General features: G+C 45.7%; 1 protein-coding gene across 1 annotated transcript in view; it reads right to left on the bottom strand.

Annotated features, from left to right (window-relative positions):
- alox12 (arachidonate 12-lipoxygenase) overlaps positions 1-15,046 on the bottom strand; it is a 67,689-nt gene that overhangs the window by 28,730 nt on the left and 23,913 nt on the right. The window contains exons 3-5 of the mRNA XM_085977405.1: positions 7,904-7,985; positions 3,334-3,456; positions 1,918-2,024 (exon numbers count right to left, since the gene is read on the bottom strand). Coding sequence (XP_085833531.1) covers positions 1,918-2,024; positions 3,334-3,456; positions 7,904-7,985 — 312 coding nt within the window. The remainder of the gene's footprint in view (positions 1-1,917; positions 2,025-3,333; positions 3,457-7,903; positions 7,986-15,046) is intronic.

Below are 15,046 nucleotides of genomic sequence, written 5' to 3'. Positions count from 1 at the left end.
GAAGAGATAAAGCCACATAGTGGGCCCCGATTTTAACTCCAGGTGGATTCCCCGCTCAGGCCTGAGTTAAAATTACAGTCGGGGCGCAAAGATGTCATCGGGCCGCAACGTGCATGTGTAAAGGAGGACCCTGTTGGCTCCGGGTGCCTGTCCTTGCTACCTGCTCAGGAGAGCAGGTTAAAATTGCAGATGTTGCGATCATGGCGGCTTTCAGAGCGGTTAAGAGCCAGGGCGATTTTAACTGCCCGCCCGCCAGATTTCTGCTGAGCGAGTAGGGTTAAAATTGCCCCCCCGTGCGATCTCTGCTGTGTTGGAGCTCTGATTAGAGGCAGCCATTTTGTGCAGAACCTGTCTTCCTGTGACATCATGGAGTCACAGGTATTGTGGGTAGATTTCCCCACTCTAAACAATGTCCTCTCGCGCAATTACTGTGTGCAGGCCTCACCCTTCCAAATTTCTTTTCCTGGTAAATCCCAGGTGAAGAGTCAAGGCCCTTAGTGTAGGACACCCATGGTTGATGGTAATAGGAGTGAAGATGAGGTCAGTCAGAGACTCATGGTTAGATGACTCCCAGGTTGGGATTCAAAAGCCTGTCGATTGTAGGATGAAGGCAACACTGAGGGAAGTAAAGAGTTCCACAGTTTTGAGATTGTGGGAAAGATTAAGTAGGAGATGGTGCATTAAGTCTTGATTTTAACTGAGTGAAGATCCAGGGAGACGGAAGAGTGTGTCGGGGGGGGGGGGGGTGGATTTGGAGTTTAGGAGGAACAAGAGAGGCAAGTTCAGAGAGATGACCATAGTAGGGTTGATAAAAGAGAGCGAGAGATAAGAAAGGTTGTAAGGGAAAGAGAGGACGTGGGGGCCGCAGAGAAGGTTGAAGACATTGGGCTAGAAATTCAGTAGGCTTTGCGCCCAGTTTTCGCCCAAAGAGGGCTTTTGCGCCACATGCTGAGATTGCGCCGATATTCAGCGCTGCGGTAATGGCGGTGTTAGCCAGTAGCGCTGCGCCGCCACTGATGACGTCATCGGTGTGCGCAGTGCCCCGCTACCGGCCCGACCGCCATATTTAGTTGCGGCCGCCTCTCCCGCAGCGGCCGCAAACAGTGATCTGAAAACGGGGCCGTCCTCCAGCCTTAGTGGGGTGAGTTAAGGCGGAGGTGCGGCCGGCCGCTTTTTCGGCGGCTGCCTGCCCGCACCTCCTTCCCCGGCCTCCTCCACCACCCCCCCGCGCGGCATTGCCGGCTGTTTTCCGGGAGCCCGGCACTTCTCCGTGGTGCTGGGCTCATTTGCCGGCACAAGCGAGCGGCGATCTCGCTGTTGCAGGCACCTCCCCCTTAAGAGAGGGAGGAAGGCCTGCAGTACCGCAGCCTGCCGCTCCGCAGCGGGTGGCGCTGCGGCACCTAGCGCGCCGAAATTCAGTTTCAGCGCCCCAAGCGGGGGCGGCCACACCCTTGAATAGCGGCCGGCTTCGACTTGGGGCGCTGAAACTGAATTTCCGGCGGGCGCAAGTGGCTCCACGCACAGCGGTAAATTCTGGGCGCAAGCGAGCTGGCGGGCCCAAACTGAATTTCTAGGCCATTGTCTCTGAAATTCTAACAAGGGTTTCCCAGGTCTACCGTCAGAGTTGGGGCGGAATATACGTGGAATCTGCAAGGAAATTTGAGGTCATTGTGTCAGTCTATAGAATTCCCAATCTCAGGGTCTTTATGTTAGTCTATAGAATTCCCAATCTCAGGGTCTTTATGTTAGTCTATAGAATTCCCAATCTCAGGGTGGTTGTATTAGTCAATAGAATTCCCAATCTCAGGGTGGTTGTATTAGTCAATAGAATTCCCAATCTCAGGACCATTGTGTCAGTCTATAGAAATCCCAATCTCCGGCCAATTGCATTAATCCATACAATTTCCAATCTCTTACTTCCTGTAGGACTCTTAACTCGCCAGAAAATCTTCTGAAAACTTTCCAGACTATCCCAGGAATTTCCAAACATGTTCACAAACTTCTTCAGGAAAAGTTCCCCTAAACTGAGCAAACGGACAATGATTAACTTCTTCAGCATCACGTCTTGCACTCTGCTCCTTACCGCCTGTCCCAAGGATGCTTGTCCCATGTGGCCCCCCTTCCTCCGATACCTCACCAAAATGGTCAGTGTGTGGCTAGATAGTCATCAGGCTATTTGACCATAGAAGGATCCAAAACCGAGCTCAACATCCAGATACCTTGCACTGGTCTACAATGACCTACATTGGCTCCAGGTTAAGCAACGCCTCGATTTCAAAATTCTCATCCTTGTTTTCAAATCCCTCCATGGCCTCGCCTCTCCCTATCTCTGTAATCTCCTTCAGATCCACAACCGCCGCCCCCCCCACCCCGAGATATCTGCGCTCTTCTAATTCTGTCCTCTTCAGCATCCCTGATTATAATCGTTCAAGCATTGGTGGCCGTGCCTTCTGTTGCCTGGGCCTTAAGCACTGGAATTCCCTGCCTAAACCTCTCCGCCTCTCTTTCCTCCTTTAAGATGCTCCTTAAAACCTACCTCTTTGACCAAGTTTTTGGTCCCCTGTCCCAATGTTATTGTTGTTGGTGGTGATCCCCCTCCCTAGAACAGGGGTGCTGAGGTCAAGTGTAGCACTCCAAGTGCTGCCTTGAAGGAGATCAGCCAACCCACCATCGAACCTGGGTCCTTCCTCATCCATATGGCTGTGTCCATGCCAGGACCCACTGAGCCATTCTGGGTTGTTTCTCCAAAAGCCTTTGGGCCAATCAGGACCTTGAGAGTGTCAGCCTTGGCTCAGTGGGTAGCAACCTCGCCTCTGAGTCAGAAGGTCGTGGGTTCAAGTTCCACCCCCGAGACTTGAGAGCAAAATCTACGCTGACACTCCCAGTGCAGTACTGAGGGAGTTCCACACTGTCGGAGGTGCCGTCTTTTGGATGAGACGTTAAACCGAGGCCCCATCTGCTCTCTCAGGTGGACATAAAAGAACCCATGGGCACTATTTCGAAGAAGAGCAGGGGAGTTCTCCCCGGTGTTCTGGGGCCAATAGTTATCCCTCAACCAACATCACTAAAAACAGATGATCCGGTCATTATCACGTTGCTGTTTGTGGGAGCTTGCTGTGCGCAAATTGGCTGCCACGTTTCCTACATTACAACAGTGACTACACTCCAAAAATTGGCTGTAAAGGACTTTGGGACATCATGAGGTCATGAAAGGCGCTGTAGAAATGCAAGTTCTTTCTTCCTTTATCACTCCCTGCCTGTAACGTCCTCCTTCCTGTTTCTGTATTCTGACTGCCATGTGAAGGGGGAGTACTGCATGACTATGACACTCACGCTAGGTGCAAGGAGTTTTCGAAGTCAGAGCGCTTGTCGTTGTCAAATTTGACGTCTTGGTGAAGGTCATCCTCTGTCTCTGCGTCAATGCACTTGGTCACACCTTGCTTCCAGACTTTCCACCTACAATACGTGAAGGAATTCTTGTCAGCACCTTCTGTGGACAACGGGTACACATTTACTCCCCTCATATCAGCGACCCCGAGGGGGCTGGGCTGTGGGATGATTGTCATGGTTCCTCCCACCCTAGGGTTACCAACTCTGATTGGGCATCTTCCTGGAGGTCTGATCACATGACCTTCTCTGCCTCCAACCGCCCCCCACCCCCACACTCCCGCCATTGGTCAAGCAACATGTCCATCCTCACGAAGCCCCGCCTTCCTAATCAAATCGGAAATTCAATAGACTCTTCCTTATCTAATTGGATGATTCTTGACTGTCAGTCAAATGGCCCTTTCCCCCCCCCCCCATGTCCAATATTTTTATCACTAAAATATTTAATAAAAAACACAATTCTTTAATTCTTTAATGTTTCTCCTGGGTGTTACTTGCAGCAGTGTCCTGGGGACTAGTCTCCAGTTCCTGGAGTCTCCAGGCCATTCCTGGAGCGTTGGCGACCTCTATCCCATTCCACTTGGGAGGAGGAAGTTGGGTATACAAGGCAAGAATGAGAAGGGTCTAGGAATCAGACCACAGCACTTTGCCTCTTACTCCTCTCTCTTACATCCATCTTCCCCCTTCTCTCCCAGAGTGAGAGGAGCTACAATCCCATCTTGGCGCTGCACCCAGGATCTTTACGGTGAGCAGAACTCCCTTGCCTTCTCTTCCGCAACTCTCTCCATCGGTCCCTTATTCATCCACTATCTGTCCATCTTATTGTCTTTCCTCCTCTGTCTCTATCATTCTCTCTCCATTTCTCTCTATCTTGTTCATCATCTCTGTCGCTCTGACTCCACCTTCCTCTCTCGCCCCCCTCTCCATCTTTCTCTCTCACTCCCGCTCCGCCTTTCTCTCTCGCTCTCTCTCTCTCATCATTTTTTCACTCTGTCTCCCCCTTTCTCAGTCTTTATCTCAGTCTCCCTCCCTCTTTCTTTACGCAATCTCTCAATTTCTTTCTTTCTCTCTCTCTCCGTCCCACTATCTGCCTCCACTTCTCTCTCGTTCAGTCTCTTTCTCTCTCAAACTGATTTTCTCTCTCTGCTTCCCTCCTGCTGACTGCTTCCTCCCGCCCCCAGTGTAATAGGAGCAGTCGCTCACCACCCAGCTAAGATCAGCGAACTCAGCAAAGAGCAGGAGTTGAACCTGCGAACATTCCACTCTGCGCAGCTCTCCCACTGCGGGAGCAGCAACAATGGCCCAGAAATTCGGGTCGGGGGCTTCCCGCGGGTGCAAGCCCCCGACCTGCACTTACCTACCGCGCCGGCCGTTGAGCTGTGACCCGCGTGGAATTCCGATCCTGGGCCTCCTCCAACTGCCGGCGCGCAGTGCTTGCGTATCCCAGGGGCGCAGTTAGTTCGATGCGTCCCCTGGCATCACGTGGGCCATGGAGAGCCAATGGTAGCAGGGAATGCTTCATTCATAAGTTTGACAGGAAGAGCTGTCAAACCTATAAATACTATAAGCCCCAAAACATCACTAAAACTTCAAATTAATTTTTTTTTTAAATCACATTTTTAAAATAACTATAAATTACATGAAATAACTATTTTAAACAATAATTTAAATTTTTGAAAAAATGAATTACATTTTCTAACGGGGCTAAAAATAAACTTACCTTTCTTTAAAGTATTTAAAAATAATAAACTTGTGGAAAAAATGTTTTAATTTTAATTAATTCACCACTTACCTTGTTAAAAGCAGGCCTTGCGACTGCTTTTTACATGTCTAACTCATGGAGACTTACCCTCCCGGAGAAACCTGGAAAAAAAACGTTAGTTCAATGCGCACGCGCTGCCTCTCCCGTGCACGTGTTCCACCTCTGAACCCCTTCTTTCAGGGGAACAGAAGTTCCGGTTTCCCGCGCATGCGCAGTGCATGCACGAAACCGGCACTTCCATTGGGCCTACGGGTGAGTACCCCGTGCGTGCTCACCCGTGGAGACCCGAATTTCTGGGCCATTGTTTTAAGTGAATTTTCATGGTGAACTAATGCTTTTCTTCCAACTAATATTTCAGAGGACCGTCCCCTGCCACCACCGCCCCCACCACCATCCCTCCCCCACCCCCGAACTCTACTGACACCTCCAATATCCACACAAAGGAATATTAGAATTGCTGAACAACAAAAGACCAAGGTTCTTCTAGTCCACCTTCTACCATCCTGGTCGTCGCACGATACAACGATAATGGATAGCAAAATACTGCAGATGTTGGAAATCCGAAATAAGAACAGAAAATGCTGGAAAAACTCAGCAGGTCAGGCAACATCCGTGGAGAGAAATTTGAGTTGACGTTTCGGGTCGAACCCTTCTTCAAAACTGGAAAGAAAAGAAAATAGATCGAAGGCAGGGCTGCGATTGGACAAAAGAAGTGAAAGAAACAAAAGAGCTAGCCGAGATGGTAATAGGCTGAGATTAGGTGTAAAGTGTACTGGCAGGGCAAGAGATAGCTGCCAGGTGTGAGAGAGAAACAAAAGGAAAGGGGGGGGGGGGAAAGGAGTGGAAAAATTACAAGAAAAAATGTGTAATAGGGGCCGAGGTTATGATCTGAAATTGTTGAACTCTTTCATTCACTTTGCCTCCAATTTACACCCTTCCCTCACCTTCACATGGTCCATCTCTGACTCTTCCCTTCCCTTCCTCGACTTCTCTGTCTCCATCTCTGGGGATAGGTTATCGACCAACATTCACTACAAGCCCACTGACTCCCACAGCTACCTGGACTACACTTCCTCCCACCCTGCCTCCTGTAAGGACTCTATTCCATTCTCCCAGTTTCTCCGTCTCCGCCGTATCTGCTCCGACGATGCCACCTTCCACACCAGTGCTTCAGACATGTCTTCCTTTTTCCGCAACCGAGGATTCCCCTCTACCGTGGTTGACACTGCCCTCGACCGTGTCAGTTCTATCTCCCGCACTTCTGCCCTCACCCCTGCCCCTCCCTCCCGGAACCATGATAGGGTTCCCCTTGTCCTCACCTTTCACCCCACCAGCCTCCACATTCAACGGATCATCCTCCGGCATTTCCGCTACCTCCAAAGTGATCCCACCACCAAACGTATCTTCCCCTCCCCTCCCCATTCCGTAGGGACCGCTCCCTCCGAGACACCCTAGTCCACTCCTCTATCACCCCAAACAGCCCTTCCCCTTCGCCTGGCACCTTCCCGTGCAAGCGGAGGAAATGTAACACCTGCCCCTATACCTCCCCCCTTCCCACTGTCCAGGGCCCCAAACACCCCTTCCAGGTGAAACAGCGATTTACTTGTACTTCTCGCAATCTAGTATACTGTATTTGCTGCTCACGATGCGGTCTCCTCTACATTGGGGAGACCAAACGCAGATTGGGCGACCGCTTTGCGGAACACCTCCGTTCAGTCCGTAAGGGTGACCCCGAGCTTCCGGTCGCCTGTCATTTTAATTCACCGCTCCATTCCCACTCGGACCTCACTGTCCTTGGCCTCTTGTATTGTTCCATGGAAGCTCAACGTAAACTCGAGGAACAGCACCTCATCTTCCGATTAGGCACTCTGCAGCCTTCCGGACTCAATATCGAGTTCAACAATTTCAGATCATAACCTCGGCCCCTATTACACATTTTTTCTTGTAATTTTTCCACTCCTTTCCCCCCCCTTTCCTTTTGTTTCTCTCTCACACCTGGCAGCTATCTCTTGCCCTGCCAGTACACTTTACACCCAATCTCAGCCTATTACCATCTCGTCTAGCTCTTTTGTTTCTTTCACTTCTTTTGTCCGATCGCAGCCCTGCCTTCGATCTATTTTCTTTTCTTTCCAGTTTTGAAGAAGGGTTCGACCTGAAACGTTAACTCAAATTTCTCTCCACGGATGTTGCCTGACCTGCTGAGTTTTTCCAGCATTTTCTGTTGTTACAACGAAAATGGAGTTGTGGACCAATCATGGCAATCAATCTCTCTCATTTAGTCTACAACAGACCCAGACAGGAGGTGAGGCAACTCCCAGCGGTGGAGACCTTTGGGAACCCGAGGTCCAAAGTCACCTCCTCGCCGAGCATGCAACACTCACCAGACATCCTGTCTCCAATTACTCAGATACTCTCTCTCAAATTGTTAACTGACACTGGCTAGATTGGGCGGCTCTCTGAGAGCGATTCTCAACGTTAATTTGTGCCATGGTTTAGCTAAGTTGGTGCTGTGGACTCGTACACACTGAATTCAGGCTGCCCGATATTGATGTCAGATGGGAGCCTGCCAGAGGGAGGAGATTCTCATGGCAAAAGACTGGGCTGGACACGACGTGAAAGTGGGCTCCCGCCTGCACCACATGGAGGTTAGATGCCAGAATCAATTTACGGTAAATACTGATGGGGAACACCTTTCTCCTGGTTCCCAATGAGCTGCCATTCCGCAGGCCCAAGGGTCGCACCATTCGGCATTACCTGTACAGCTTCTGTCTCTCCTCCAGTTCCTTCTGACGATTGGACTGAAGTATGGGCAACTTGTCATCGTAGGGTCGCTTGGCTGTGGAAACCAAAGCATTATTAATATATACATATATAAGGGCTGGTATTCTCTATAACATACACAGGGGCTGCTATTCTCTATAACATACACAGGGGCTGCTATTCTCTATAATATACACAGGGGCTGCTATTCTCTATAACATACACAGGGGCTGCTATTCCCTATAACATACACAGGGGCTGCTATTCTCTATAATATACACAGGGGCTGCTATTCCCTATAATATACACAGGGGCTGCTATTCTCTATATTATACAGAGGGGCTGGTATTCCCTATAATATACACAGGGGCGGCAATTCTCTATAATATACATAGGGGCTGGTATTCCCTATAATATACACACAGGCTGGTATTCTCTATAATATACACAGTGGCTGCTATTCTCTATAATATACACAGGGGCTGCTATTCTCTATATTAAACAGAGGGGCTGGTATTCCCTATAATATACACAGGGGCTGCAATTCTCTATAATATACACAGGGGCTGCTATTTCCTATAATATACACAGGGGCTGCTATTCTCTATAATATACACAGGGGCTGCTATTCTCTATAATATACACAGGGGCTGCTATTCCCTACAATATACACAGGGGCTGGTATTCCCTATAATATACACAGGGGCTGCTATTGTCTATAATATACACAGGGGCTGCTATTCCCTATAATATACACAGGGGCTGCTATTGTCTATAATATACACAGGGGCTGCTATTCCCTATAATATACACAGGGGCTGTTATTCTCTATAATATACACATGGGCTGCTATTCTCTATAATATACACAGGGGCTGCTATTCTCTATAATATACACAGGGGCTGCGATTCCCTATAATATACACAGGGGCTGGTATTCGCTATAATATACACAGGGGCTGCTATTCTCTATAATATACACAGGGGCTGCTATTCTCTATAATATACACAGGGGCTGCTATTCTCTATAATATACACAGGGGCTGCTATTCTCTATAATATACACAGGGGCTGCTATTCTCTATAATATACACAGGGGCTGCTATTCTCTATAATATACACAGGGGCTGGTATTCTCTATAATATACACAGGGGCTGGTATTCCCTATAATATACACAGGGGCTGCTATTCTCTATAATATACACAGGGGCTGCTATTCTCTATCTATAATATACACAGGGGCTGCAATTCTCTATAATATACACAGGGGCTGCTATTCTCTATAATATACACAGGGGCTGGTATTCCCTATAATATACACAGGGGCTGCTATTCTCTATAATATACACAGGGGCTGCTATTCTCTATAATATACACAGGGGCTGCTATTCCCTATAATATACACAGGGGCTGCTATTCTCTATAATATACACAGGGGCTGCTATTATCTATAATATACACAGGGGCTGCTATTCTCTATAATATACACAGGAGCTGCAATTCTCTATAATATACACAGGGGCTGCTATTCTCTATAATATACACAGGGCTGCTATTCTCTATAATATACACAGGGGCTGCTATTCTCTATGATATACACAGGGCTGCTATTCTCTATAATATACACATGGGCTGCTATTCTCTATAATATACACAGGGCTGCTATTCTCTATAATATACACAGGAGCTGCAATTCTCTATAATATACACAGGGGCTGCTATTCTCTATAATATACACAGGGCTGCTATTCTCTATAATATACACAGGGGCTGCTATTCTCTATGATATACACAGGGGCTGCTATTCTCTATAATATACACAGGGGCTGCTATTCTCTATAATATACACAGGGGCTGCTATTCTCTATAATATACACAGGGGCTGCTATTCTCTATAATATACACAGGGGCTGCTATTCTCTACAATATACACAGGGCTGCTATTCTCTATAATATACACAGGGCTGCTATTCTCTACAATATACACTGGGGCTGGTATTCTCTACAATATACACAGGGGCTGGTATTCTCTATAATATACACAGGCTGGTATTCTCTATAATATATTGCATGGTAAATGCAGTATAATGTGGATAAATGCGAGGTTATCCACTTCGGTGGCAAAAACAGGAAGACAGATTATTGTCTGAACGTCAATAGATTGGGAAAAGGGGAAGTGCAACGAGACCTGCGTGTCCTTGTGCACCAATCGCTGAAGGTAAGCATGCAGGTGCAGCAGGTGGTTAAGAAGGCAAATGGTATGTTGGCCTTCAACGCGAGAGGGTTCGAGTACAGGAGCAAGGATGTCTTGCTGCAGTTGTACAGGATGGTGAGACCACACCTTGAGTATTGTGTGCAGTTTTGGTCACCTTATCTGAGGAAGGGTGTTCTTGCCATGGAGAGAGAGCAGCGAAGATTCACCAGACTGATACCTGGGATGGCAGGAATGACGTATGAGGAGAGATTGGGTCGATTAGGCTTATATTCACTAGAGTTTAGAAGAATGAGAGGGGATCTCATTGAAACTTATATAATTCTAACAGGACTAGACAGATTAGATGCAGGAAGGATGTTCCCGATGGCAGGGAAGTCCAGAACCAGGGGTCACAGTCTAAGGATAAGGTTTAAGCCATTTAGGACAGAAATGAGGAGGAATTTCTTCACCCAAAGAGTGGTGAACATGTGGAATTCTCTACCACACAAGGCAGTTGAGGCCAATTCATTAAGTATATTCAAGAAGGAGTTGGATATATTTCTTAATGCTAGAGGGATCAAGGGAGATGGGGAGAAAGCAGGGACAGGGTACTGAATTTGCATGATCAGCCATGATCTCATTAAATGGTGGAACAGGCTCGAGGGGCCGAATGGCCTACTCCTGCTCCTATCTTCTATGTTTCTATGTTTCTATACATAAAAGCTGCTATTCTCTATAATATACTTAGGGGGTACTATTCTCTGTAATATACACGGGGGTACTATTCTCTATAATATATAGAGGGGCTGGTATTCTCTATAGTTTGCACAGGGACTACGATTCTCTATAATATACACAGGGGCTGCGATTCTCTATAATATACACAGGGGCTGCTATTCCCTATAATAAACACAAGGGCTGCTATTCTCTATAATATACACAGGGGCTGCTATTTCCTATAATATACACAGGGGCTGCTATTCTCTATAATATACACAGGGGCTGCTATTCTCTATAACATACACAGGGGATGCTATTCTCTATAATATACACAGGGGCTGCAATTCTCTATAATATACACAGGGGCTGCTATTCTCTATAATATACACAGGGGCTGCAATTCTCTGTAATATACACAGAGGCTGCTATTCTCTATAATATACACAGGGGCTGCTATTCTCTATAATATACACAGGGGCTGCTATTCTCTATAATATACACAGGGGCTGCAATTCTCTATAATATACACAGGGGCTGCTATTCCCTATAATATACACAGGGCTGCAATTCTCTATAATATACACAGGGGCTGCTATTCCCTCTAATATACACTGGGGCTGCTATTCCCTACAATATACACAGGGGCTGCTATTCCCTATAATATACACCGGGGCTGCTATTCTCTATAATATACACAGGGCTGTTATTATCTATAATATACACACGAGCTGCTATTCTCTATAATATACACCGGGGCTGTTATTCTCTATAATATACACAGGGGCTGCTATTCTCTATAATATACACAGGGGCTGCTATTCGCTATAATATACACAGGGGCTGCTATTCCCTATAATATACACAGGGGCTGCTATTCTCTATAATATACACAGGGACTGCTGTTCCCTATAATATACACAGGGACGTCTATTCTCTATAATATACACAGGGGCTGCTTTTCCCGATAATATACACAGGGGCTGCTATTCCCTACAATATACACAGGGGTTGCTATTCCCTATAATATACACAGGGGCTGCTATTCCCTATAATATACACAGGGGCTGCAAATCTCTATAATATTTACAAGGGCTGCTATTCTCTATAATATACACACGGGCTGCTATTCCCTATAATATACACAGGAGCTGCTATTCCCTATAATATACACAGGGGCTGCTATTCCCTATAATATACACAGGGGCTGCTATTCTCTATAATATACGCAGGGGCTGCTATTCTCTATAATATACGCAGGGGCTGCTATTCTCTATAATATACACAGGGGCTGCTATTCTCTATAATATACACCGTGCCTGCTATTTCCTATAATATACCCAGAGGCTGCTATTCTCTATAATATACACAGGGGCTGCTATTCGCTATAATATACACAGGTGCTGCTATTCTCTATAATATACACAGGGGCTGCTATTCTCTGTAATATACACAGGGGCTGCTATTGTCTATAATATACACAGGGGCTGGTATTCTCTATAATATACATAGGGGCTGCTAATCTCTATAATATACATAGGCTCTGCTATTCTCTATAATATACACAGGGGCGGCAATTCTCTATAATATACACAGGGGCTGCTATTCTCTATAATATACACCGGGGCTGCTATTCTCTATAATATACACAGGGGCGGCTATTCTCTATAATATACACAGGGGCTGCAATTTCCTATAATATACACAGAGGCTGCTATTCGCTATAATATACACAGGGGCTGCTATTCTCTATAACATACACAGGGGCTGCTATTCTCTATAATATACACAGGGGCTGCTATTCTCTATAATATACACAGGGGCGGCTATTCTCTATAATATACACAGGGGCTGCTATTTCCTATAATATACACAGAGGCTGCTATTCGCTATAATATTCACAGATGCTGCTATTCTTTATAATATACACAGGGGCTGCTATTCGCTATAATATACACAGGGCTGATATTCTCTATACTATACACAGGGGTTGCTATTCGCTATAATATACACAGAGGCTACTATTCCCTATAATATACACAGGGGCTGCTGTTCTGTATAATATACACAGGGGCTGCTATTCCCTTAATATACACAGGGGCTACTATTCCCTATAAAGAAACGGGGGCTGCTATTCTCTGTAATATACACATGGGCTGCTATTCCCTATAATGTACACAGGGGCTGCTATTCTCTACAATATACACAGGGGCTGCTAATCTCTATAATATACACAGGGGCTGCTATTTTCTATAATATACACAGGGGCTGCTATTCTCTCTAATATACACAGGGGCTGCTATTCTCTATAATATACACAGGTGCTGCTATTCACTATAATATACACAGGGGCTGCTATTCCCTATAATATACACAGGGGCTGCTATTCTCTATAATATACACAGGGGCAGCTATTCTCTAATATACACAGGAGCTGCTATTCTCTATAATATACACAGGGGCTGCTATTCCCCCTAATATACACAGGGGCTGCTATTCTCTATAATATACACAGGGGCTGCCATTCCCTATAATATACACAGGGGCTGCTATTCTCTATAATATACACAGGGGCTGCTATTTCCTATAATATACACAGGGGCTGCTATTCTCTATAATATACACTGGGGCAGCTATTCCCTATAATATACACAGGGGCTGCTATTCTCTATAATATACACGGTGCAGCTATTCTCTAATATACACAGGAGCTGTTATTCCCTATAATATACACAGGTGCTGCTATTCTCTATAATAAACACTGGGGCTGCTATTCCCTATAATATACACAGGGGATGCTATTCTCTATAATATACACAGGGGCTGCTATTCCCTATAATATACACAGGGGCTGCTATTCTCTATAATATACACAGGGGCTGCTATTCCCTATAATATACACAGGGGCTGCTATTCTCTATAATATACACAGGGTCTGCTATTTCCTATAATATACACAGGGGCTGCTATTCTCTATAATATACTCTGGGGCTGCTATTCCCTATAATATACACAGGGGCTGCTATTCTCTATAATATACACTGGGGCTGCTATTCCCTATAATATACACAGGGGCTGCTATTCTCTATAATATACACAGGGGCTGCTATTCCCTATAATATACACAGGGACTGCTATTCTCTATAATATACACAGGGGCTGCTATTCTCTATAATATACACAGGGGCTGCTATTTCCTATAATATAGACAGGGGCTGCTATTCTCTATAATATACTCTGGGGCTGCTATTCCCTATAATATACACAGGGGCTGCTATTCTCTATAATATACACTGTGGCTGCAATTCCCTATAATATACACAGAGGCTGCTATTCTCTATAATATACACAGGGGCTGCTATTCCCTATAATATACACAGGGACTGCTATTCTCTATAATATACACAGGGGCTGCTATTCTCTATAATATACACAGGGGCTGCTATTCTCTATAATATACACAGGGGCTGTTATTCTCTATAATATACAGAGGGGCTTCTATTCCCTATAATATACACAGGGGCTGCTATTCTCTATAATATACACAGGGGCTGTTATTCTCTATAATATACAGAGGGGCTGCTATTCCCTATAACATACACAGGGGCTGCTATTCTCTATAATATACACAGGGACTGCTATTCTCTATGATATACACAGGGGCTGCTATTCTCTATAATATACACAGGGGCTGCTATTCTCTATAATGTACACAGGGGCTGCAATTCTCTATAATATACACAGGGGCTGCTATTCTCTATAATATACACAGGGGCTGCAATTCTCTATATTATATACAGGGGCTGCTATTCCCTATAATATACACAGGGCTGCAATTCTCTATAATATACACAGGGACTGCTATTCCCTCTAATATATACTGGGGCTGCTATTCTCTATAATATACACATGGGCTGCTATTCTCTATAATATACACAGGGGCTGCTATTCCCTATAATATACACAGGGGCTGCTATTCCGTACAATATACACAGGGGCTGCTATTCCCTATAATATACACCGGGGCTGCTATTCTCTATAATATACACTGAGGCTGCTATTCCCTATAATATACACAGGGGATGCTATTCTCTATAATATACACACGGGCTGCTATTCTCTATAATATACACAGGGGCTGCTATTCTCTATAATATACACAGGGCTGCTATTCTCTATAATATACACAGGGCTGCTATTCCCTATAATATACACAGGGGTTGCTA

Source organism: Somniosus microcephalus, unplaced genomic scaffold (assembly GCF_052327205.1).
Source record: "Somniosus microcephalus isolate GS21.2 unplaced genomic scaffold, FLI_Smic_1.0 unresolved_chr4, whole genome shotgun sequence".
In the NCBI taxonomy this organism is placed as follows: domain Eukaryota; kingdom Metazoa; phylum Chordata; class Chondrichthyes; order Squaliformes; family Somniosidae; genus Somniosus; species Somniosus microcephalus.
This window is presented reverse-complemented; position numbering and strand designations above follow the sequence as displayed.